Source organism: Abrus precatorius, unplaced genomic scaffold, assembly GCF_003935025.1.
Source record: "Abrus precatorius isolate BTA unplaced genomic scaffold, Abrus_2018 Scaffold4, whole genome shotgun sequence".
NCBI classification, from domain to species: domain Eukaryota; kingdom Viridiplantae; phylum Streptophyta; class Magnoliopsida; order Fabales; family Fabaceae; genus Abrus; species Abrus precatorius.
Genome location: NW_020874384.1, coordinates 20,565,244 through 20,591,667, shown reverse-complemented (window position 1 = coordinate 20,591,667; position 26,424 = coordinate 20,565,244). Strand labels below are relative to the sequence as shown.

Here is a 26,424-nt window from a genome sequence, read left to right as displayed (position 1 = left end):
CACGCAAATCCAATTGTTCAGGATTAGGAAGGTCCCTGAAGTGGCATCTATTAGGGGAATTGACTGAATACTCTTTTTTAAAGTAATGTTTCCAACAATCACAGAAACCAGTGAATATGTCGATTTTCGTTGTTAGAATTCCTTTCGCTTATACAAGATTTATGTTGCCTAGACTTCGATGAGTAAAATGTAAATGGTCTATATATATTCCCTACAGGCAACATAAATTATTTCGAAGTAGTGGCATCAGCTTCATCATTATTAATCAACTAGTTACAAATTAGTTGGCATGACGCGGCAAAAACACAAACTTTTAGCTATAACAGTACTCGGTCGATTTCATTTAGCACTTTTCTGTTTCCCAATTTCAATGTATTAATAAAATAAGGAATGATGTAATTACTTTTCCACGAAGACATATAATAGAGGACATACTCGGGGGATACAGAAAGAACTTGTGGTTCCGCAGATTATACAATGACTCCATATGAATTACGTAAGGTGGGTGTCTAATAAAAAAATAAACCAGCAACATAATTCAACCTAAAACAATTAAACGTTGAAAGATAGAAAAATTAAACAAAAAAAAATGTTGATTTTCTGAGCTATCAATGCTTCTTGGTGAAAGATGTCATGCACATGTAACATCAAACCTGTTTTGCCACGTCAAAACCCCCAGCGGTAGCATGATGTAATAATAAACATTTGGGTTTTTCGGTCATCTGTTTATTTCAAGACCCGAGAGGCAGCAAATTACTGACCTACCCAAGAAGGTGGCAAATGCTAGCAACACGGAAGTTGGTGTTGAACTTCATTTTTTGGGAATGAAAGGCTTAACTGATTCTACAACAACCTGTTTTCAAAACGAAATGTCAAATTAATGAGGTGATCATTGATAAATGTAGACAAGCAAATAGCACGAAAAGCTTCGAATTGTTATCTATGCTTCGGGAAAGTCACTGATTTAGATTGCTGTTATACCCAAGATCTAATCACCTAATCACGGGCAAATAATAAAATAGCCAATTATACTTTTGTTAATATATTCAAGTTTTTAATCAAGTAGTCTGATTTTATGATCATAATATTATGCTACATTGGCACCTCTACTCACAGGAAAATTCATTACCCAAGCGGAGCATGTAACAGAAAGATTCAACACTCAAAGAAGAATTTTGTCATTTATTTATATTCATTCATGAAGAGAATTTATCGCCTAACATTGCAAATTAGACTAAAGATTTACTTGTCGTCTTACCCTGCCATCATACGATAACGATGCAAAGATCCATGGTTCACGAGAACTCCAGGTGAGCCCTGTAACATGAATAAAAAAATTGTAAATGAAAGTCTATGAAAATCATGGATTAAAATAATTGCAGATCGTACCATAAATGCTGTCTTCATAATCACTATACGTATGAAGTAGTGCATCAACCCATCGAGCAGGTGAATCTGATTGTCTGCTAAAAAGTAAGCATAAATGAATTTATAGAAAAAAAAAAAAAAAAAGCCATAAAATGAACAGTAATAATATATTGAGATAATAAGGTGACCTTTCAGTTAACTCATCCTGATTTGTAGAGGCAAGCCACAAGTTGACAGTTGAATCGGTACCAGCACTCTGTAACATACACATTCCATGACAAATAACTAAATATCCCCATTGACATGATAATTTAGTATACAGACCACCTTTCACCAATAGATGAACAAGAGATCTAGAAGCCATAAAAAATTTTAAGTGATTGTAAGTAAGTATGTGCAGGTGAGTGTGGCAAAAAGCTCCTCTAATGTAAGTTTTACCCTAAAATAAGCAATTAAGGGTGTATCCACCCTAAAATTTTAGTTGGCTAAGATCACAATCCACTGTAAAAAGGGACAGATACACCCTTCACTTTATAAACAAGCTTACTTTAGAGGAACTATATCCCCGTGTGTGGGTGAGTGTGTGTGTATAAGAGAGAGAGAGAGAGAGAGAGAGAACCAAGATCATTCCATCATATTCTGGGTTACACTTGACAGTCCATGTCCTGGCAATACAATACAGACTGCCAATCAGACATCAGAAAAATAATATCAAATAGTTTATTTCATTTTAGACAAAGTATGAAATAATAAGAAAAGTTATTTCAAAATATGATTGTTAGTTGTTACAAAATATGGCATGCACTGAAAGTAGAGTGGTTATTTCCCTCTCTGCTTTCTTTTTCTCTTTTAGTTTTTCTTTCACTTTCCACTGCAGGGCTGTGATTGGAAATTGGAACATTGTAGGGTTTTTGGAATGGGAATATAGCTAAAAATCACAATCAGCTCTTCAACTATACATAATAGGTACCAATGAGTATGTCCTGGAAACTCTTGGATAGGAACTTTAGGCTTTCTTAGATCCCAAATGTGTATCCCAGATTCATGTTCTGCAGTAACCTGTACGAAATGTAGCAATTCAATTTTACCAACATGAGCAAAAGGTGGTAGAATACTACCACCTCAGAATGTAGTTGCTGCTGTAAACACAACGGGAAATAGAAGTCAGCAAAATCATGTAATGCAAATCAAAGTGTTTTAATACTTGGAAAAAAAGTAAAAATAGATATCTATGATGCATTCATTTGTATCTGTAATTGAATATCAGCAACAAATGATGATAATCCATATAAAATCATAGTTGAATTTCAGAAAATATAAATATACATTATCTCAAAGACAGATTATAAAACCATTTTTAAGGGGAGGTACAAACATGTATCAATATTGTGAGGATCATAAAGATCAACTCTTACAAGTATGTGCTGCTTTTTGGGATGGTAATCAACACCGCGTACATGTGACCACTCAATTGAAATAGTCTTCCTGTGTTTCAAAGAATCCTATTAGTAGACATGAAATTCCTAGGGGTATCAATTCAAACAAAAAACTAGTTGGTTGCAGGGAAATATATATTCCTCCCCCACCACTCCCAATCCTGAACTTCAAAAGAAACAATTAGTTTATACTTTATATAACTAGAAAGAAAAGAACAGTTGCAAATATATTGACTTTTAGAATTAAATAACATTGAATAATTTTTCAGGATACCTAAAGTCACATTACTTTATAATTCAAAGTTCAAACAAAACTAAACCTAGTCCTTTCCCTGGGGTGAGGGAGAACAAGTGCAATCATAAAGTCACATTTTTGCTCACTGTGGTGAAATATTATCATGTCACAAACTAAAATAAACAAGAATGAATGATGTTATTTGAACATTACATACTTCATTGTTCTGACATCCCAAAATTGGAGATATGATTCACAAGTTGCGGCAACAGAACTCACATCATGCGGATCCCATGCCCCTCCAGATAACTTGTGCAGCATGCCAGCGGAATCTTGTGATTGTACCTGGATTTTTGTTGGAATGCATGGGAAGTGGGATGGTGAAGGAAATAAGTCAATATGACCAAAAACTCCAGGCATTTACATATAGTAGTGACCATAATCACACAGGTCTATGATTATCAAAGTCCCAATCAGCTCTTAGGTGCTCAATTTCTGAACTACATGTACATACAACATCACCTAATACCAACTTCCCAAAAAATCTTGGTGGTGTTTAACTTGCAGAGACAATGGAAATTAATATTAACGCTAAATTGTCCAACCCAAATAATAAACTTATTAGGTATCAAAATGAAATCGATTACAGACAGTAACTATGATCAACTTCTGAGTCACTTATGTTCTAGACTGAAGCATCACAGATTTGTTTTGGGAAGTGCCTTGACCTATATCTTCACTCATTTTCCGTTCATTTTTTATAATGCCTCTCATTCAAATAACTTTATAAGATTCATAAAAAAAAAATGAACTGATTAATTGTTCATTATTCATAGATAAAAATTTAAGGAATGTAAAATTGCAAATAAAATATTCATAAACAAAATTCATTTGAAGATGCCTCGAAACCACAGAGAAACCATCCATTTATTTTTTGCACAAGACCAAATGAACTTTCATTGTTTGCTTTCCCAAATCTCTGTTTTCTTCCTCCTCCCAGTAAGGGTTCATTTCTTTATTATAACAAATTACAGTAACTTGAATAATTATAACATTATTTTGTATGAATATATGTTTCCTGTGCCAGCACATACACACATACATTTATACATGCAATTCTTTTTTTTCCTGTGTACATGTGTCACAAAATGTATATATCATGCATGAACTTCATACCTGTGCAGTTTTCTTGGAAACATCTAAATTCCACAAGTACAAGTTTTCCTCGTTGATGCTGATCAATTTATCATGCCTTCCAGATGGCCACCAAAGAATGCTGTTTGGTGGTGAATAAGTAAGGAATACAAATCAAGGTATAAAATTCAAAGTGTATAATGAGCATAAAATAAACAGGACAATTATTAAAGAATAGACTTAGTTGCACTTTTGCTCCTACTACTTACAGTAGTGACAGGGCCAACGATTTATATACATGACATTACATTTTACTGAGTAAAGAATCCTAATGGACCAACTGGGACTTTAATCTATTTAAATACATCATTGTACTCCATTTAAATGTGTCATTTTATGTTTTAAATATATTGGGGATTCAATTATGTTAAAGTCACTGGTGAGTCCATTAATATGTCAACTTAGTAAAATGTCATGTCACATATGTAAATTATTGGTCACATCACTGACTTCATTAGTAATTAAATGACATACTAATACAGGAATCTGATTTCAGTAATTAGAAAATTTGAAAGATTGATTGCTTCCAAGTTAATCACAGAGGTCCAAAATCGCACATTGACCATGATACAAGAACTAGACATGCAATGAAGCCTCGATAATACAAGCAAAATTTCCAGGACATAGCCAAAAGGGTAATCCAGTGGTGCAAGATACAGAAATCATGTCATGTTTAACATCGGGTATGCAACGATTTTCCCCACATAACCATATTCAACATCTTCAGATAATTATCTAAACCTAGGGCAATGACATAGCATATAATAGAGGCCGAACTGTCAAAGTGCAACAGATAACACTGACACATCGCCCCAGAGTCCAGACCAAAAATGTCTGCATACGGGAATTGCGAACTCACCATTTAATCTTACCAGCATCAGTGTCAAGGGAGGTAATTCTTTCTAGCTGAGGAGAATTTAACTCGCCATATAACTCGGGAATCTGCCATATTGCTGCTCCATACGATTCACCTTTAATAACAACATAAGGTAATCAGAAGCCTTCGTAACTAAGGGGCGTTAAAACGATGCACAAAAACCACAAGCTATCTCAATATATGGAAAAATTTTCGAATACGATTCCAAGAGTTAAAAAAGAGGTTGATTACCGTTAGAATAGACGGTTGAAAAGATCCTCTGATCAAAAGGACACGAAGCAAGGTCCCAGATCTCGTTCGGGTGAGAAAACAACCCCTCGCAGAACAGTTCGGTTCCACTCGACGAAAGCCGAATCAGATGTACCTGTGATGGAACGATTCACTCTATTGTCTACACGGATCAAACTCTGACAAGCGGAATTGGAGCACGAGAAACCAGAAAAGTGAATTTCTACCTCATTTTCTTCCTTAAGGCTGAGAGTGCCGGCAAGGAAGCTAGTGTGATCTGTATCTGCCTTTACATCTGATATGCATCTAGCCTATCATGTGAGAAGATGTAAGAAAGGGAAAATTAGGTCAACTGAATCCGGGAACCATAATTTGTAAGGGTTTTGTGAATTCGACCTGATATTTTAGACCGTATCCGATGCCTGAAGATGCAGCTTGCATTGCTCTTTTTCGATGGTTAGCTCGACGCTGAATCTACTAGTATACCGTGCGCCACCTTAATGCAGAGTTGATGACACACTTCACAGAGCAGGGTTAAACGCATAAATGGCAATTCACCATTGCTGCTTCCTGATTCCTTTGTTTGTTTTTTGTTTTTCTGAAGCTGTGTTTTTGTTTGGGCCTGTACTCAGGCATTAGCAGAAGTTACATTGGGCTTTAAGTGGACTGCTATTCAAGAAAGGAAATTAAATGAGGCCCGTTGTATCTCTACATGAGACAAAAACAAAAAATTCCATTTATGTAGTGGTGTTGCTGAAATTTATTGTACATTCCTTTTTCTAAACTATCTCTATTTGCATTCTAATAATTTCTTTTGGAGATAAGAGAAAAGAAAAACTTAAAAAACCAAACGATACCTTAGCTTAATTCACTTTAATCACTTTGGTATGAACTCTTACTTTTTGTTTAAATTTTTTTATCAAAATAAAATAAAAACACTATAATGTTAGATAACAATGCAAAACATAGTACACGAATATATATATATAATATAATTCGTATACACAATCATTTATATTTATACTATTTACCCCTAAACTTATGCTATATGTCCCGAAATATAAGATATGGACAGCTATAATTGGATGATATGCAGATATCAAAATATCTTCGTGGTTTTATTAGTAAAACATATCAGCCTAAGACAAGGCCCTGAGACGTTAGAACTCTCCGCACGTTACACGCAGAGGGAGATTGTCACCATCATCCCGAGCTTGCGCCATTGCTAAGATACACCTCACATGAACCCTCGTGAAAATAATGATGCTTAAATTTAGATAATATAAGTTGACGAGAGTAACTAAAGTTATGAATAGCAAATGGCGTAATTATTATATTTTTAAAATAAATAACTCATGCGTAAACTTCAAATATGGTTGGTGCTTGGTAGTTGTTACCTTCTAGAACGTTAGGTTGGGAAAGTAACAACGAACCTGTGACTTGCTAATCTTCAGGATTAAGTAGTCGCTATTTGTTTCTTTGAACATTCTTATCTTTATTTTATTTTGTAAGCAAAAGTAGCTAATGCATGTTTCTGATAATTGATTTATACAGGTTGCAATCCGTCCCTAGTTTCAATTTTTGGTTCAATTGGCCGCGAGAGTGGTTTAATCAAATTGTAAGAGTGCTTTCATTGGTTGAGGTTGTGGTATCATCGAATATTATAACGCATAAACAGCATTTGATCTAGCTTTTTCCTTTTGCCTTTTTTTAAGTATAAACTTTTTGTTTTAGATTTTTTTTATAGAAGTGAGTTTTACTTTAGCATCGTATTAATTTGCTAAACTTTCAAGAGTTTCCTTTTTTAAAAAAATATATGTAGCTTCGACGTGAATGTTTTTTTTTTTTAAGTAAACTAACCAACAAATAAAGGTGCAAGTCAACCAACGTAATGAAAAACGATAATAATTGCACAGTTTATGCAAGTTACATATGAACTAGATTTTTATTCGGTCCCTCATAATGAACGAACAATGAAAGTTTAATAATAAAAAAAACATGTTATTACTTTTGTAAATATAGTTTATTACTGCTACGTTATGTTAAAAAAATTGACAGATATTATTGTTTTATTAATTATTTTTTCTATATAAGTTCACCACATGTATGAACTTAGCGTATATGTGTAAAAAAAAAGTCACAGAAATAGTTGATTTTGAGAAAATAAAATTAAATTTTTTATGGAACTTAATGACGAAAATTCTAATTTTGTGTGTGTGTGGAATGTTTTTAAATATACATAACGAATTGGTACCCATGACAAAACTTATTTGATTGGACATTTATTATTAAGTCTTTAATTATTTAAAAATAAATTAATAATAATGATTAAAATAAAAGTTTGAAAAAGTAAAAAAAAAAAATATATATATATATATAGGAAATAAAAATGACTTACTGTATTTACAGGATATAATAATATGTTTTAATTATCGAAGAATTAATAAATTTTTAAAGGATGATTATCTGTATATAGAAAGTTAATATTTATTTGAAGAAACGGAAGAAAGATAAAGAATGTGACTTTGAAATTCATAAGCTGTGAGAAATAGTAAAGCTCTGAATCTCTGATTGTTCTTTTCCCACTGTTAGACTTGGTCGTGGGAGAATCTCTACTATTATATAGGTCTTACGTTGCCTAGCAGACGAAAATAACTCTTTCAAAGTCAAAGTTTCAACAAATTAATCAAGTAGGACAAGAATACAAATTCAAACTATTTTAAAATAATAATGTTATTGCTTGAATGCTGGGACTTGTATGAATTGGATTTAGGAGCTACAATACTCACCCCCGTATTTACATTAAAAAATTGTCCTCAAAATTATCTCTTAACGGATAATAATTTTAGTATTGACTCTCATAATTTATGAATATATAAACACCCTTACTTAATATCCACAGGTTAGTTAAATAAACGTGTTTTTTTTTCTACGAAATAAACGTATTTTTATACCATAATTATGAAATACAATAAATAAAACATTGGACTAAACTCAATTTCAATATAATAAAATAATTAATCATAAAACATTATATATGCTCAGTTTTTTATATCATGATAATTTTATTTTAAGAAACATTTCATTAAATTCAATTCAATTAAATTTAACATAATAAAATAACTAATGTAAACCTTTAAATATATAATAAAGGTTATAAATATTTATTATTTAAAATATAATAGTTTTAAAGTACTCGTGTTTACTAATCCTCAATTGTGAATAAAATACCCATATGTGAACAATGCATACATATTTAGTAGACAAATTTAATAATTTTTTAGTCAATAACGAATTCAAATTCTCAGTTATCATACTTATTTAGAACAGGTAGTAGCTTGAAATGAGGCAGAGCATAAAATTTAACAAATGAACAAGTGTGGTTAATTGTGCTAAAAGTTAATTAAAAATCTATTTTTTATAACACGAAACTCCACACGTCACTGCTTACTCCTATGTGGTTTGTTTTAATCTCAAACCATATTCCAAAATCAGTTACCCCGAAAACAAAACATTATCACAACTTTGTCAAACATCATTAGGTAAAATTTGATCGTCATCCTTTGCTTACTATAAAGGAGGTGAATTAAAAAAGGAGGATGGAATCACTTAAAAAGAAAGTGAGGGAAAAAATATAAAAGAAAAGTTGGTGACACTATTTATGTGTTCCGAATTCAGGAAATGGTCATTTTCATTCCCCAAGTGTCTATCACCTTTCTCTCCTAACCAATCTCTTGTAGCAACAAACTTGCAAGAATCAAGAAAGCGTTGGTTCTCTGCATCCGATCGCGTTCTTAGTAACTCTGTTGGGTGCACGTGGCTTCCTTTTAACCGCGGCTACGTGATGATAAATCCAACCAGAAAATATTGTGTTATGGGATAAATTTACTACCGCTCAAACGATACCATATGGCTATACCTTGCTGAATGTACCGCAGAACTTAATCTAGCGTTTATGAAATGATTGAAGTTCACCTGTGATCGTTGAAATGGATACATCTGATGCCTTGGTCCCCACGTTCCCCACTTGCGGTTCCAGATATTTTCAAGAAAAAAAAAAGTTTTAAATGTGGATAAACATCGTAACATGATTTAGATACGATTCTGAAAAAAATATCATAACCAAAAAATAATATATATTTTTTGTAATTTATAACAACAAAAGAATATGAAGAAAAACATAAAACATATTTTCAACAAGTTAAGCTTCTGTATATAATATAATGCTTCCGTTTTTTAAATTGTGTTTATATTCGAATATTTTTTTTTATGCAGTATTTATCTTATTTTTCACATGAATCCCCGCACGATAAAATTAACCCAAAATTAATGAAATGGTAAAGGATCAGCAAAGGAAACGCTTCATAATTAACAATAGGATGCATGACAATTTGTTGTTTTAAAAAAACACTAAACTCTTATAAGAGCTGTATGTTTCAGTGTTTAATTATGTCACTTACTGCTTTTATTTATTTATTATTAAGTTTTAATTAACATTTTATTTGTTTTACAATTACGTAATGCTTTTCTATTAAATTGTCGATACATTTAAAAATCATATCCAAGTTCTAGTCTTAGCTTTAAAATATTTTAAGCCTAAAAGGAAAAGGACAAAAAATCAACACGACAAAACTAGCTGGCTAAATAATTGAATTAGTGCGTTAACATCATTCTCAGAAGAATTTCAATTAATTTGACCATTCTTTTTATACATAAATAATTTAACAAATTGATATTGCCAGACTTTTTAAACGAATAAATAAAACAATAGTATATTTAATAAATAAGGTAATATTCAAATAAAATATTATAGATATTTGCATATGAGACTTTTTCAAATAAAACATTATAATATAATATATTTTTATACATAGAATATGAACTTTAATTTTCAAATATATTTATTTTTATAAACTATCTTTAACGAAAATACTTTTAAAATTAATTATTTTCTATTAAATCATGTTATGTTTTTTTTTAAATTACTTAATTTGAATTTTAAAATTATATTCATTCAATTTTTTTTCATATGATAAAATATATATTTTAAAATTTATAAATTTGTTAAATATAAAAATAAGTATACAATATATTTAAAAATTGTACTTAAAAATTATTCTATTTTAATAACATACACACAAAAAACCAATTTCATATAAAAGATGTTATTAGTAAATAGATGTTTTTTCTATCTGTTTTCATTCTAATTCTTAAAATGTGTCCCTTATCTTTGTAAATTGACATTTACATAATATCTTTATTTAAACATTATTTTTGTGTGTCTATAACTTTATTTATGAAAGAATAGCTTACTTATCTTATTGTATGGGAATCGACATTTCCCTGTTTTTAATAAATCATTTCATATTTGAAAATTTTGTAGAATTATATATATATATATATATATAATCCATTCTTTTGTTTTTTTAGATACATTATTCTATATTTATTTTAAACACCCGTGTTTAATACATGGGTTTTTTATATTTTATTTTATTTTTATTTCATAAAAAGACATACCCTTTTTCATATTTTATATCTCGATTCAAAGCATAAAGTTAAAATATTTTTTCTTCAATAAGGAAATATTTGACACAATTATTTAATAAACTACTAATTTATCTAAAAACCTATGATAGATAATACATGAATAAAAGTAATAAACGATAGCAGGTACATTTAATACATTAGTTAAAGAATTATAAATATACTATAAACGGTATTTTCAGCATATTTAAAACAATTTTTTTAATAACTCCTAGCTAGTGTCCTAAAGATACAAGACTCTAGAAAATTACTATAATTAAGAAAAAGTTTATTATAGAAAAACAACAATAAATGAACGAAGATGACGATACACGTTCTTAATTCAAACACGGCGTTATAGTTAGGTGCACCTTTTAATGGAGAACCTCTCCGGTAACATCTCAAATTTCCCATTCTTCTCGATCTTTGCCTCTGGCATGGTACCTCCCAAGCTTTTCATCAAGCCAAATAGCCGCGTGGTAACCTTAGTCTTCATATGCAGCCTAGTACCGGTTCTCGCCAAAGCATGTTCCTTCCATTTGATTACTCGTCGCTTCATGTGAATCATATTGCCTTCTCTGTCAGTTTTTCCGCATATCACGTGATGAATTAACCTTTGGGAAAAGGAGAAGCTACTCGAAGCGGAAGCCTCAGGGTTTTGTGAGTAGAAAAAAGTGGCGTGAAAATAAAATTAATTAGTGAGATTTTGAAAAGCCAGAGATGCTAAAGAGTCCGAGAAAGTTCTTGATGCCCTTTGCTAAACGGGTTTCTGATCTTGATTGGCGGTTCATTGGGTTGATAATCCCTCTGGTTTTATTCTTCGTGTTCTTCTCTCTCCACTCAACCACTTTAAACGCCTTTACATCGTTTTACCCAGTTAAGCAATTTCTTTTCAGTCTTCCTTTTCAGAAGGGAAAGACGGGGGATATTAGCGAGAACGATCCAGCTTGGAAAGATGAATTGGTGCGGTCGAGAATGGCCGTGTGTTTGGTGGGTGGGGCTAGAAGGTTCGAACTCACTGGACCCTCCATATTCGAGATGATACTTAAACAGTATCCCAATTCCGATCTTTTTCTGCATAGCCCGTTAGACTCAGATTCGTTTAAGTTCTCGCTCTTGAAGTTTGCGCCAAAGGTCGCCGCGGTTCGAATCTTCCACCCTCAACCGTTGCCGGAGAACGAGTCTTCTGTTCGCGTTCTCACGCCGCATAACTCGCCCAACGGAATCCAGGTAATTTCATTGCTATTTTTTTTCTTTTTATTTATTATTGCTCTTTTCCGTTCCTCGAAATTTAAAATACCACTTCATTTGGATTGTTACACGTACTGGATTTTTTTCTGTTTCTTTTGTTTCGTGTGATCGTGCCGTGCCGAATTCTTTTCTTTATCATCTCCACTTCAGATGCTATCTAATTAACTTAAGAGAAAAGAAAAATAATAACAAATCTTTTCTTCTACATTTCATCCACCAAACCCGTTTAGGGTGGTTAAAGAAGAACTGTCAGAGTACCCAGTCATTTATGACTGCGACATGATATTTTAAGTTTAACGGATAGAAATTATTAAATGGGAAGTTATTATAATAGAAACCATGACATTGGATTGTATATGATATTATATAGTATAAGATACTATATTAAAATCGTACTTATCTATGAAAAAAAAAGCTTTATACACATTTAAATATAATTAAATTAAAAAATCAATTAAGAAATAAATTATAAAAAAATATATTGAGATTAAATTAAAAAATACATACAGATGTAAGAGAAACTACATGATATAATGCAAAAATATATAATTAATTTAAATACTTTTAATTAGTAACGTTCATTTAAGAATTTATACACGTCAGTTGTATATAACAAGATACAAATATTATAGTAAATGTGAAATAAAACGAAACTCTAAAATATTTGAAGGGTTAATGATTTATGTTTTATATAAAATTATCATTAAATTTGATAAAATCTGCTTAGAATTTTATTTAAAAAGTTTAATTTATGGTCTATTTTCTAGACTTTATGCTGAAAACAAATAAAGTCTGTTTTTTTCTAGTGGAACACTTTTTCTTTATAGCAGTATCCACAGGAGAGTTTTCAATGACATTCTTAATTCGGGGGCAAGTAAGGTCCTCTTTATTCTTTATCACTTAGTGCTTTGTTGCAAATCTAGCTCACAATATTTGTTTTACTTTTTATTAGATATGTTTTTTACTTTTAAAATTATACTTCTAAAATATTTTGGTCCCGTAAATTCTTCAAACCGTCATTAGTTTACTTCTTACTTATTAAGGAGTTTGGAGTTGGTTTTAGTATGGTTGGCTGGGGAAGGATCACATATTCCTCTCTGACCCTTCATTTTACCCACTCCTTATCCTCCATGAAAATTTATGAACTATTTTAATTATTGAAATAGCAAAGCAAAACCAAAATTCCTCGGAATTAAAGTTTGACCCTGACATTAAAAACAAATTATAAAAGTCATTTTAGAATGAAATGAGAAAATTAAAGTGCTATTTAGTTTACAACATATCTGACTAGTCATTCCATTTGCTTAAAAATTATGTAATTAATTTATACATTTATTTAAATAAATAAACTCATCCTGTTAATTTTCTACACTATTTAAAGTATGTTTGAATTTATAATATACATTTTAATGGTAATTTGTATTTATTTTCTCCTTTAAGATGAATTGTACGTCTGTTTAACAAATATTGGAGCTTTCTTTTCAATTGGTAAATAAGAGTTCAATCTGTGGTTGTGCAGGGGCTTCTCCAATACTTTAACCTGGTGGAAGGATGTTTAACGATGATAAAAGCACATGAGGAGAAAAACAACTTCACGTACGATTGGATAATCCGAACGCGCGTGGACGGGTACTGGAACGCACCACTGGGGCCACAAAACTTTGTTCCAGGCAAGTACCTGGTCCCACCCGGTTCCTCATACGGGGGACTCAACGACCGTTTAGGCATAGGCGACATCACGGCCTCAACAGTGGCTTTGTCACGCCTCTCTCTGATTCCCCAACTTGATTCCGCAGGCTTCACGAACCTCAACTCAGAGGCAGCATTCAAAGCCCAACTCACCACCCAAAACGTGACTTACCTCACAAAGCGCCTCCCTTTCTGCATCGTTTCGGACCGCAAGTACGATTTCCTACCGGGACGGTTCGGCGTGCCGGTTGCGGCGTTGTCGAGCCGCGGTCCACTGAGCGGAGCCAAGTGCAGGCCGTGCAAGCCGGTTTGTCGGGGCGCGTGCGTTGAAAACGTGATGGAGTCGGTTGAGAGAGAGTGGAGTTGGACCGATTGGAGTAACGGTTCGCTTGAGCTGTGTGATGCTCACGAAAGTTGGGAAAATGGTTGGGAGAAGATTTTTGATCGGGTGGCGGGAAAGAAGCTTGCTGCGGCTAGGAAGATAATTGCTTCTTTGAAAATGGAACAGTGCATTGAGGATTTCATCCAATTGAAAAAACGGACTTCTCACTGGAGTGCACCTCCGGTTATTCAAATTTGTAGATTGGGTTTGAATCGCTCTTCTTGAACATCCTTCTTTTCTTCTTTTTGCTTTTTCATTCTTTATATCTTTTGTAGTTAGTTTCACACGTAATTTAGTACAGTGATTATTTATTTGGGTTGAGCGAGAAGTTGGCAGAGACAGGGGGAAATATCTTTCTTTTTTTTCCTTTTTGCTCTTTGGAATTTAGTATATGCCAATTTAACTATTGAAGAACCAAAATACCAAACGAAGTACAATGGAACAACCATACATAAAACAAATAACTGTTTTCTGACTCTTCAATGGCTAACTAAGTCACATTATCTCATAACTTTACTTTTTAATCATTTTGATTAGCGTTGTTTTTAAGTTACCTTGTAGTCATGATATATTTATATAGCATGATTATTTTTAGGTGTATATATATGTATATATATAATATTTAAGTGTCATGAAATAGTTTTTTTATTTTTTCAAAAAAAGTATGTATATGGTATGAATATTTTTAAGGTTCGACTTAATAATTTTCAACAGGATAATAAGCACAAACTTAATCATAAATAAGCAAATTAAGTCTTTAAATAAAGTGAATATATATTTTGAAATTGTTAAATTATTATTGTTGTTATTTTTGTTTATTTAATAAGAAAAAAATTAAATGCTCTAAAACTTAAATTTGTTTAATTAAGGATTTTTAATGTAATTTGTTTTATTTTATTTTATAAACATTTATTGTTTGTCTTAAGTCTGATATAGACTAGGTCCTAACCCTACAAGTAATTTTTTTTACCCTAATGTAAATATCTAGAAGAAAAAAATAAGAAAGGAGGAAGCAGAGATCAACTAAAAAGGAACAAAATGATAAACATGGTAGAAAGAAAAATAAACAAATAAATATAAATTATCAAATAAATATTTACTAATTATGGTTAGAATGAAATATTACGTCAAAGAGTGGCTTGATTTAGAAATAAGCATGTGTATGAATTGGATAACTACGACTGCAGTTTTGATTTAGTGAATGTCTAGTTATTTTTAAAAACATATCCTCTTAAATAATTGTTTTTATTTGATTTTTGAAGTGTTTTAAATTTGAAATAAATTACTTGCTTCATTAATATATTTCTACGAATTAATTATTTTTATACCTTTTAACTATTTTTAAACAGAGTTCATTTTAAATTATTATCTATTAATTTTTTTATTTTAATGTTTAATTAATTTTTTTATATTATACTTGACGTTAACTACAGTTAGTTAAAATAATAATATTTTTTTACAGTTTGTCACGTCACTTTTAATTTCTCTTTTTTATTTCACTCTTAAATTTTTTTTCATTTTATTTTTAAATTTCTTCAAACATAAGGAACCTTAATTTTTAAACACTATATATTTGAATCTTAATTTTTTATTATTTTAATTTTGTTTAAAAATAAAATATTAATATAAATTCGTAATATGAAAATTTAAAAATAAGGTAAAAAAATATTAAAAATGACGTGACTCAAAAAAAAATTAAAAATAATGTAATAAACTGTAAAATATGTCACTATTTAACCGACAAATGTTAATATCAAATATAGAATTAAAACAAAAAATTAATTAAGTATTAAAAAAATTAATAAATAATAATTTAAAATAAATTTTATTTAAAATTAGTTAAAATATATTTAAGCCTAAAAATTATATATATAAGCTGAAATCCAAGAAGAAGCCTAACATTGAGTTATGAAAGAAAATAAAAACACTGCATATATTAAAGTGGTCGTCAAAATAGAAGCACTGTCAACTTAATTAAAATAATGTTTAAACTAGTTTTAAACGCGTAAAACCCCACGTGGTTTTCAAGATTTATAGACGGATATTTGAATAAAGAAAAACGAAGTTTTAATCGCATGGACCCAATTGCAATATTATGGATTTAATTATTGACCTTTTAATTTGTTTTGATATGGTTAATACCTTTTTTAATTCAAATAATTATCGTAGTTTTATCTAAATCATATATACTTTTTCATAATTTCATAAAATACAAATTATTTTAAATAAAAAATGATATTTTCATGCATGATCTGACATATTTTAAAAATTAAACGTGTGCTATTTAAATTAACTATTCGTTAATTCAACCAGATATATTTATGGATCAAGTATAATTACGGATGCTGGGGGAGGATAATTAATTTAGTTTTTAAAATTTTGTATAATATTATATGATGAAAATTTATACACAATAATTTAATATAATTTAATGTAATGACAATATTACATATTCAAATCTTTATTAAAATTTTATCTTATATAAAAAAACGAAATCAATTAAATGCCGCAAATACATACCGTCAACAAAAGTACAAATATGAGATTGCCAGGATCTAGAGTTTGAAGAAAGCGACTGACTATAATGTTTAAAAACATTCTCTCTTTTTTTCTGTTTATTTATGCACATTAAAAAAATGAACTTTTATTTGTTAAAAGTTTTAGGGTAATATTAATTGATTCTTTAATTGTTCCTTTGTCTCTATATGATTTTCAAAATAATTACACAATTAAAACAATCAAAAGATAAATAATAGTAAAATACGTACCAAGGATTTAAAAAATACATATACACGTCTCCAAAAAAAAATAAAAAAAATACATATACACGAATGTGTTCATTATATTTTTTAATTTGAGTATTACTTTCCTAAATAAATATTTAAAAGAAGCTACTATAAAAAATTAGGTAATAAATTATTATACCGTAGAAAAAAACAACAACAAATTTTATGGAAGCAGGTAAAATGTTAGTTCAATTTAGCAATGCTGTGTGATAGCTTTCCTTCTAGCCTAACAACATTTATAATCATCTATTCAAAATAAATGGTGTAACGAGTTCATACATTTTCTGTGCATAATTAATTTTAAAATTTTCATAAAACATATAACATTTTAAATATGCCTTATCATATAATTATATTTTTAATGGAAACAAACTATTGATCACAATTTAAACTCATATAAATTTTGAAGCTCCCCACAAAAGAAACATCTTAAAGCATTTTTCACTAATACATTAAATTTTTAAAGGTAATAGTTTCATACTCACATCGTTTTTACTTGACTTTTTAAAAATAAATTAAACAATGAATATAGTATCCAAATATTGATAGTTGCATATGTATATAATGTAGCATCTTAAAGTGGATGTGACAAATAAAAGGGGTAAAATATATAATAATGTATCACTTGAAGATATAAAAAAAAGAGTTAGATATTTTGCAGTCGAAAAGACTCCACATGGTACAATTATTGATATCATCACTGAAATTAATTAAAATATTAAATATGTAATGTAAATTAAATGAATTTCTTAAGATAACCCACCGTTGGAGTCGTCTCATTTAAATCAATAATCACCAGCTTGAGCAACTAATAATTAGCCTCTGCCACCCTGTTTTCCTATCTTTTCACGGGACTGATTTCAACTACGCTAACTTATTTAAATTTTCTAATGGTTGATATTTTCATATACTACACCAAAGATTCCACTGGGTACTTTAAAATCAACATAATCGTGTAACTTGTTCAGAGTTGCACATGTATTAGATCTTTGATAGAACTATTCTTGAAAAAAAAGAAAAAAAAATCTGTGTTTACATGTGACATTCAAATAATTAAGATGATTATTTACTTTCAAAACTTTAAGACCGCGTATGAACGGTTGAAAAAAATTAAATATAATAAATTCAAAATTCATCAATTAAATTAAAAAGTATACAGTTTAAAATATAATAAAAAATATAAATATACTTATTTTTTATTTTAAAAAACTCCTTTTAAAAATACAAACATACTTTAAATATATTAAATCTAATTCTATCAAATTTTCCCTCAAATCGAGAGACACTGATAAGGTTTGTTTATGATAGTTTTATTTTGTTTATCGTATTACTATCTTATCCCTTTGTTAACCTAGCTAAGACATTGCATAGCTCCGCAAAACGCATTTATCTTAAAAAAATATTAATTTAATATATTTTTGGAAATAATTTATCATTTAAAAAATAAAATAATAAATTATTTTATTTCATTTATAGATATTTTTATTAAATAAAACAAGTAATTTATATCATTACTTTAATGATAATGAAAATAAACTTTACTCGAAATAACGCTTTAGAAAATAATCCAAGCTACTTAAAAAGGATACTTCGCCAAATTAAATTATTTTGCTCGAATAAACTTTTCTGTCAATAAAACAACTTTTCAATTTATTGAGAAGTATTACATATGTATTCTTAGAGTTTGTTTATACAACTAAACTCAAAATTTCAGGATGATGTTCATCCAAAACGCCTTATTTGTTTTCCTTTTTTTCTTTAGCTGATGTGTATACTTTAAAATTGCCATTGAATCCACACAAAAATAGAAGGTCCAGAACAATCTCTATTACGAGGTGGAAAGTTTAACAACAGAAGATAAATGCACATTGCTTTAATTTTACAATTAATTCTCAATCAAGTTCGCCAATAATTTTCTTAAAACAGTAATCCTACTAATCAGAATAATGGCAACGAAGTTGTCATGAGCATAGTAAACCAATCAAGCGTGCCGACATGAGAATAGAAAACAAGGTTGGAATGATAGAGTCCATAAAATTTGTCCGTGCATTGAACAAAATCAATTAGAATCATTTTTACGTAGTCAATGACGTAAATAAAAATCATATACACCATTTCATTTATCAGTTAGAACATTATTTTATCTGAAAAATATCAGTGTCATTGCATGTGTAGATATTAGTTTGACTTTAAAGTTTTTGCCTAATGTGTGGTAGATTTTACTGTTCTTAAATTTTATAAATACAGTCATTCCATGCGTATATTTCAAGCAGATAAAAATTAACCCCCAGAAAAAAAAAGGGATAAAAGAAAATATATATTTGGTTTAAAAAAAAAAACAACATTACAAAGGTACTCATGGAGATAACAAACCCACTAAGACACTGACCATAAATTACCACCTAGAAAGCAAAAATAATAAAAAGACGAAGTAACGCCATGACTGTTATGCTGATTTTGGTTATATATTTTGTCACTGGATATAAGACTGGCCAGTGATATCTATATCTCGATCCCCAGATGAAGGTGGAGAGCGGTTATTGGGCTTGATAGTGTCTTTATCAACAGGGCCATCAGCACTCTGGCTCTCACTAGCTGGTGCCTTTGTTTGTTTCTCTTGTTGCCCTTTTTCTGTACCGTACATTCCACCACCATAGGCAGCATGTGTAACAGGTTCCATTCTTGAGATTTGGGGACCTTCACCCAGCTTTTGCTTTTCACCCTCTTTCTCCATTGATCACAATTTCACCACTTCACCATGCACTTGTTTCTCTAACTGATGCAACACATTCTGAGAGGCCTCTTAGATTATGTAGACTTTCGTTTCACTTTGTGAGTTGGACGAGTGTCTTTCTTTATTTACGTGGCGACGCATATCCATGCCACGCAACCGATGTTCTTTTTAACTCTCATCGACTATCTATATCCATTTTCTTTTACTTTTTTTAACCCTCCTAATGTGTATACCATTTTTAAAAACATTTTATTCGTGTCTAACTCTCTTACTTGTTTTGTTTTCTGCATTTTTTGACGAAAAAATTTATTTATTTTTAAATAATTTAAGTAAAAATAAAGTATGATAAGAGTTATATATAATAGTTATAAAAAGTTAAATATATTAGATGATTTATTAAAAAAAACATCTCATCTAAAATTATTTTATTATAAAAAATTACACTATCCAAATCTTTAGGGTCATATCTTTAATCCGCATTTTTTTTAATCGTCATATTTTGAATCTATATAACTCGCTTTACGGGCTGTTAAGGGGTAGGAAGGATTTTTTGGGCCATAAAGGGGGCAGAGTTTAATATATGTTTTGGTCCAGGGAAGTAGGGTTTAATTAGCCGCAAGGAGAGGCCATAGAGAAAATGGGCCGACGAATTTGATTCATTAGGCCCATTTTTTACACTCCGTATTTTATTTTGTTTGCATTCCATGAATTCCATAAATTTAATTCAAAAAATATAATTTATAAATTACTCTCTAAATTCAGAATTAAAGTTTCGAAAAAAAGGGTATAAAAAAGATCCTCTTCGTCAAAACATTCTGCCACAAATTTCAAATTTGGTTCGGGAAAGAAAGCCACGTAGACGAAAGGTGTTTTATTCTCCACCCCCTCTTTCACGTGATGCTGAACCAAACCCATAGATGTAAAATGGTTTTTTTTTTAATATTATATTTTTTCTGAAAATATAAACGTTTTGGCCAAAAAAATAGGGAAAAAATAATTTTTTCCTAAAAAAATATCTTTAACCGTTGAAATAACATGGCCCCATCGAAGATTGAACCGGAACCATCTTTTGTGGTTAGAGAAAATTATTCCGCTGCGATAATGTTTTGTTCTACATAATTATAGAATAACATTACATACAAGTCATTTTATACTTTACATCATTGTTATCACTCAACTATAGTTAATTTTATCATATTTATTGTATACTAATATTTTTCTTATGCCACCTCAATAAATGTATATTTAGCATGTTTCAGAAGTCATTAACACATAAAGTTGTAGTTTTATTTAAATTGTGTGAACAAATAACTTACTCATTAAAATACTATCGATTTACAGTGTATTTTTCAATTAATAAATTTCACGTCAGCCTTTCGTGTATATATCATCTTATGTAACTCTTGATATGGCTATGGGATTTTATAACTGTAATGATTAACTCAAATACTTAAATAAATCCAATGACTAAACTGTGATGAAGAATATTTCCACGAACCATGTTACTTATTTAAATAAGTTAGGGAAAACAGTCGATGAACTCAAATACTTCTTGTTTTAAAAGCTAAATTGAGACCCTATTAATTGGAATCTAGTTAGATGAATTCATGTATAAGAGTAAAAAAATTTCAACCCTTAAGACTTCAACTTAATTTTCCCTAGAAAAACCAAATTTCTTACGCTTGAACCATGATATATATGCATGCAAGTTGTGATATTTTATTACTGTTGTTATCATCACATGTTTAAATTTTAGAAATAGTAGTTTGTTTCTTCGGGCAATTCCCTGATAATGCGAGGAGGTTGCGTAGTACTATTCCTTTTCTAATTCTGTTTGAAATTAATATTTTAAATCAAAGTTTAACAGCCGTGCCTTGAGTGATATATACGTGAGCGTGGAGGTCAAGTTATTTGAAGAATATTTTTTTTTTTGTTAAAGTTATATTTTGTTATATATTTATGATTGTTTAATTTATCCAAAATTTATATAGTATGCATAATTAACATAGATATAATGGTATAGTTTAGTGTTATTGCTTACGGTCTTCTCAGTCTTCATTCTCTCTTAAAGTATACTGACCTCTTCAAACTTACGAATAAAAATAGGTAGTTAATATTAGATAATATCATATTTTATTTATCTTTTAGACAAACATGTCAAAGTGTTTTTTAAAGTTAAGGAGACAATAAAAGCTGTCACATATATTATATAATTGTGAAAAAATATAATATTCTCCTAAAATCATGCAGTCACCGTGTCACACAGCGTGGTGTTCCCTTCTCCCGGGGACAGAATGAGGAACCAGTAGCGCGTCAGTTATTCACATGATCGATCAACAACTGGATATATCACATTCAGATTCATCTTTCTTCCCTTCACTTCTTATTATCGACTCACATTAACATTTTGTTTAAAACTTAGAAAGGGAGGAAAAGTGAGTTGCGAGGTTTTAGATCTCTCATATTTTTCTCCCTTAGTATTGAAGGAAAATAAATTATGATTTTTAAACTGCATGTGTCTGCTAAATTGGCTTTTGATCTTATCTTACTTCCCAATATTATTTTTATTAATGTTTAAGAGGATATAATATTATTATTTTTCTTAAAAATTAAACAAGGAGACTTTCTCTTTTTAAAGATGACAATTAGACCCGAATCACGTGTATATATAAAATAGTACCTACAATGAGGGAAAAAAAATAAAATTCCCACGACTTGAATGAGTAGTTACTTATAAATTTTTTTGGAATTAGGATGGGTATCGATGCTTTACTATCTAATCCACCGCATACGTATATATTATTTAATGTAATATATTTAAAATAAAAAATAAAATTTTATCTATAACCATGAAATTTATAGTCACAATTCATAAATTGGGTATTGTTTCCTCAATTTTTTCATCTTAAAATAAAATACTTTATTTTATTATAATAAGAATATAATATATTCGTCTTCATAACTGCGTCACACTACTACCTCTATGAAATCTTCTTCAAACTTATTAGTTGAAGAATGTTTATTGTATAGATCGGCCAACAAGTTCACTTCTATAAATAAAATATAAAATAGTATTGTTATTTAATTAAAATGTGAATAATGAGTTTTATAGACAAAGTATTTATGTACCTAACATAAAGATGGACATTTAAGTTGTTGTTTGTGTGAATTTAAGTCCACTATTTTTTTAAAACGCTAGAATGGTATAGATATTATAAAACTTAACACAAACTTGCACGGTACTATTTTTATTTCCTTTTTCTCCTTTAAATCAAATGCAATCTTATAGTAGTAAGGATTGACATTAGCCATCTTTGCAAGGAAAAGCAAAGCTACTTTGATGTTAGAAATTTAGATAAAGAAGGAAGGTTGAACCTATACTTTCAGTCAGCGACGCAGGAAAATTATCTAGCTCACATAAATTAATAAGAACAAACTCCTACTTTTAAATAAAAATAAAGCTGAAAAATGTGAGGCCAAACATCATCTTACCCTGTATATCTCACAATATTTATTACTCTGTTTAGTTTGCTTGCTACTGTCCACCAGATGAACTCTTTATTAAGGTAACTTTGTATATTTTTAACTATATACTAAAAATATATAAAAAATTAATATATACGAACTCTTGCTTGATTTTTAAATTCATACCACGATAGAAAATAGAAAGAAGGAAAAATAGAAGAAAAAAAATGTGAAGAGCAATGCAGTAAAAAAAGAAAGAGATAATAAAAAAATTGAGGTAAAAGAAAATAGATGTGAAATTATAAAAGCGATAACATTTAATTATGTTAAACAATTTATTTACATTGAGTGCTGGACATATTTAGTGTAACTTTCATTTGAAAGTAAATTATGATAACGTGGAAACTAAAAATTTATGGTTATCTGCAAAAACGTCTAATCCCCACGATGAATGCAGAGGATGAAAATTATAGAAACTCTGACGACTTTATCTACTGAGAGCTACTCACCGAAAAACAACATGTCTCTAAACAAATTATATATTCTCAACTACATTATTTTACGTATGTTTTTTTTTTCTATTATATTTTTAGATGTTTTTCTACTCATTTCTGACACATTTATAAATAATGAAAATATAATAATCCTATCAACTTTTTTAGAGATAATAATTAAATATGTACGTGTGCATGTGTGAGTATAAAAATAGTTCAACAAAATCCCTTCATGCTCGTCAAAACACAAGAAATTAATCTGTCTATCTGTCTCTCTTAACAAACAGAAATGGTAGGCGTTTTCCGGCGATCCCTTTCGTTTCCAAACAAAAACCCTAACCGTCCATCACATAAACCACACATATCCCACCACATAAGGTCCATAAGTCTTCCATCAAGATCTCACCCTCTCATTTCTCAGATCAAAGAGGACACAAAAAACCTCACAAAATGGGCCTCCAATTGCAATACCCATCCACTCGCATCCAAAGACCTTTCCCACGCATTGACCCTTCTCAAAGACACTCACGAAACGCTTCAACACATCCTCCACCTCCCTCAGACTCTAGACTCCCTCCGCTCCCACCCTATGTGGCTCGAGAATCTTCTAGAACACTTCCTCCGCTTCGTTGACGCTTATGGAATGTTCCAAACATCCCTCTTCGCTCTCAAGGAGGACCACTCTTCAGCTCAGATGGCTTTAAGGAAGCGCGACGAATCCAAGGTTGTTGCGTACGTCAAAGCTAAGAAGAAAATCGCCAAGGAAATGGAGATGCTCGTGTCTGGTCTTAGATGTGTCACTGTCAGTGTCACCCAACATCAACAAAGCATGCTTCACGTTCCTGCGTCCGTGGTGGACGCTGAACTGAGACACGTCATCGCTGATGTTATGAGCGTGACGGTGTCCGTTTCCGTTGCTCTGTTCAACGGGATCGCTACGTCGTTTGCGTCTAGAAGGTTGTCGTGGGTGCAAATGGTGAAGTTGTCTAGAATAGGTGGGAGAGTAAAGAAGGAAAATGAAGGCATTGAAGAACTTCGACAGCGTGATGGGGTGGAAAGCCTGAAGAATCTGAAAAATAAGGGAGATGAAGAGATGAGATTGGTTTTTAAGAGAATGCGGGATTTGGAAGAATGTATCTGTGCCATTGAAACTGTTAGCGAGAAAGTCTTTAGGGCTTTGATTAATTCTCGGGTTGCACTGCTCAACACTCTTACCCTGACACAGTAGATACTTGTATTTTTTATTTTTTTTAACAATATTTTTCATTTTCTTAATGTATTTTTCTTATTATTCTTTTTAACGGCATACAAGGATACGACAATGATAATATTTCATGCTCTCGTTCATGTAAACACACAAATATTATGACAACAACATATTGAATCGAAAGGCGTTATAAAGATTAATTTGAATTCATTTCCTATCTTTCTCATTTATTTCTTTTTGAAGTTATTTTCGCCGAATTTGTGAGGATTGAACCTGCATAAACACGCTTGGTAATTGACTGTGAATTCAATACTTAGATCGCGCATTTCTACGCTGTAGAAATTAAAGATCACCGGAGCGTGACTTATACGTGTAAGCAAATTTAATTGATCGATATCTCATGAATTAATTAACCTCATGTTCACGTAGCCAAGTGACCGTTTTACAGAATAAGATATGATAAATTGTTTGTTTTTCAACTTTACATTTCATTATTTAGGAAACGGAGAAGAAGAGTTAATAATTACGAATTTCCTTAAAAAAAAGAGAAGAAAAGAGGAAAGCCTGGGACTGCAGGGTTTGCGCGATGAGCCATTCGTGACGCACATGGCATGTTCAGGGTTCTTTAATAGGAAGACGACATGAAGCACGATGACAACTAATCAATATAGGCAAAGCCTAAAACCGCAAAGGATAAAAAGGGTCGCACGTTAGTCCTACTTCAAATCGCCAACTTCTGAAATATAATTAGAGCACAACTGAACGTTAAGAGGATGTGGGTTTAGTCTTTCTTAATTATTATGATTATTTTATTTTTATTGTCGATCGATTTGTGATATTGAAGTTTAAAATTACAATTGCATATAAATTATTATTTTTATCGTTGATCATTTATTATTATAATAATTTTATGGAGCTGATTGATGATTAATGAACCCTTGAAATGCAGTTTAAAGAATTTTTAAATCAGTATGTATGTTTTAATTTTAAAGTTAGGTTATGCGGGGTCTCTCAATCATTCCTTCATTATTAAGACAGTTGCTGAAGAAAATCAATCTTTCTAATAATTGGCCCTGGTTCCTCTTGCTCCTCAACTTGTGTAATGAAAACGAATTGTTCACCGGCACAGACAGGGGATTTTCGCTCATGACAGTATGGGGTTGGCATGCTTCTAGCAGGCCTAATTCCGCTAATCACATGTTGGTGTGGTCCATGTTCTCGTGTTAGTTGCAACTGTACTAAAAACGTGGTTATACTTTAAATATCTACAGCAATATGATGTTTTGCTTTGAGTTGCAGCTGCTAAAGATGAGTCAAATCTTGCTCTTCTAAATTGTCTGTATGATTCTTCTACATAATTTTATTTCCTATAATGCTCATTTTTTTTTTATGTCCGGAGAGACCAACCTTTTCCGGTTCTTTTGCAAGACGCAAGTTTTGTACAAAACAACTGCTTTCCTAAAATAATTGCTATTTAAGATTTGCGTATATAAATCAACAAGATACGCTATAATTGGAAAAACAAAACTAAATTTCTTAAACAAATTATATA

The 26,424-nt window shown here is 30.5% G+C and overlaps 4 protein-coding genes across 6 annotated transcripts; 2 read left to right on the top strand and 2 right to left on the bottom strand.

The window, feature by feature from the left end:
• Positions 1-362: 362 nt before the first annotated feature.
• On the bottom strand, positions 363-5,946 carry LOC113864651 (WD repeat-containing protein DWA2). 3 transcript variants are annotated; one of them, XM_027498615.1, is made up of 13 exons: positions 5,735-5,946; positions 5,566-5,649; positions 5,342-5,474; positions 5,093-5,204; positions 4,216-4,315; positions 3,257-3,384; positions 2,784-2,853; positions 2,339-2,427; positions 1,988-2,033; positions 1,557-1,624; positions 1,390-1,463; positions 1,259-1,317; positions 363-853 (listed from the first exon to the last, which is right to left on the bottom strand). In XM_027498615.1, the coding sequence occupies exons 1-13, from the start codon at positions 5,777-5,779 to the stop codon at positions 812-814; spliced, it is 1,050 nt and encodes a 349-aa protein (XP_027354416.1). In that variant the 5' UTR covers positions 5,780-5,946; the 3' UTR covers positions 363-811. The 3 variants fall into 3 exon arrangements, with proteins under 3 accessions (XP_027354416.1, XP_027354415.1, XP_027354417.1); XM_027498614.1 differs by having other exon boundaries at positions 394-853; positions 1,988-2,051; positions 5,735-5,931; XM_027498616.1 differs by having other exon boundaries at positions 394-853; positions 1,390-1,466; positions 1,569-1,624; positions 5,735-5,931.
• A 5,242-nt stretch (positions 5,947-11,188) lies between these two features.
• On the top strand, positions 11,189-14,662 carry LOC113865393. Its single transcript, XM_027499897.1, has 2 exons — positions 11,189-12,094; positions 13,635-14,662. The coding sequence occupies exons 1-2, from the start codon at positions 11,585-11,587 to the stop codon at positions 14,409-14,411; spliced, it is 1,287 nt and encodes a 428-aa protein (XP_027355698.1). The 5' UTR covers positions 11,189-11,584; the 3' UTR covers positions 14,412-14,662.
• Positions 14,663-19,445: 4,783 nt separating this feature from the next.
• LOC113866314 lies at positions 19,446-19,706 on the bottom strand. The gene has a single exon (XM_027501196.1). The coding sequence runs from the start codon at positions 19,704-19,706 to the stop codon at positions 19,446-19,448; it is 261 nt and encodes an 86-aa protein (XP_027356997.1).
• A 4,248-nt stretch (positions 19,707-23,954) lies between these two features.
• Positions 23,955-24,893, top strand: LOC113866313. The gene has a single exon (XM_027501195.1). It carries the CDS (start codon positions 23,955-23,957, stop codon positions 24,891-24,893), a length of 939 nt encoding a protein of 312 aa, XP_027356996.1.
• Positions 24,894-26,424: the final 1,531 nt, after the last annotated feature.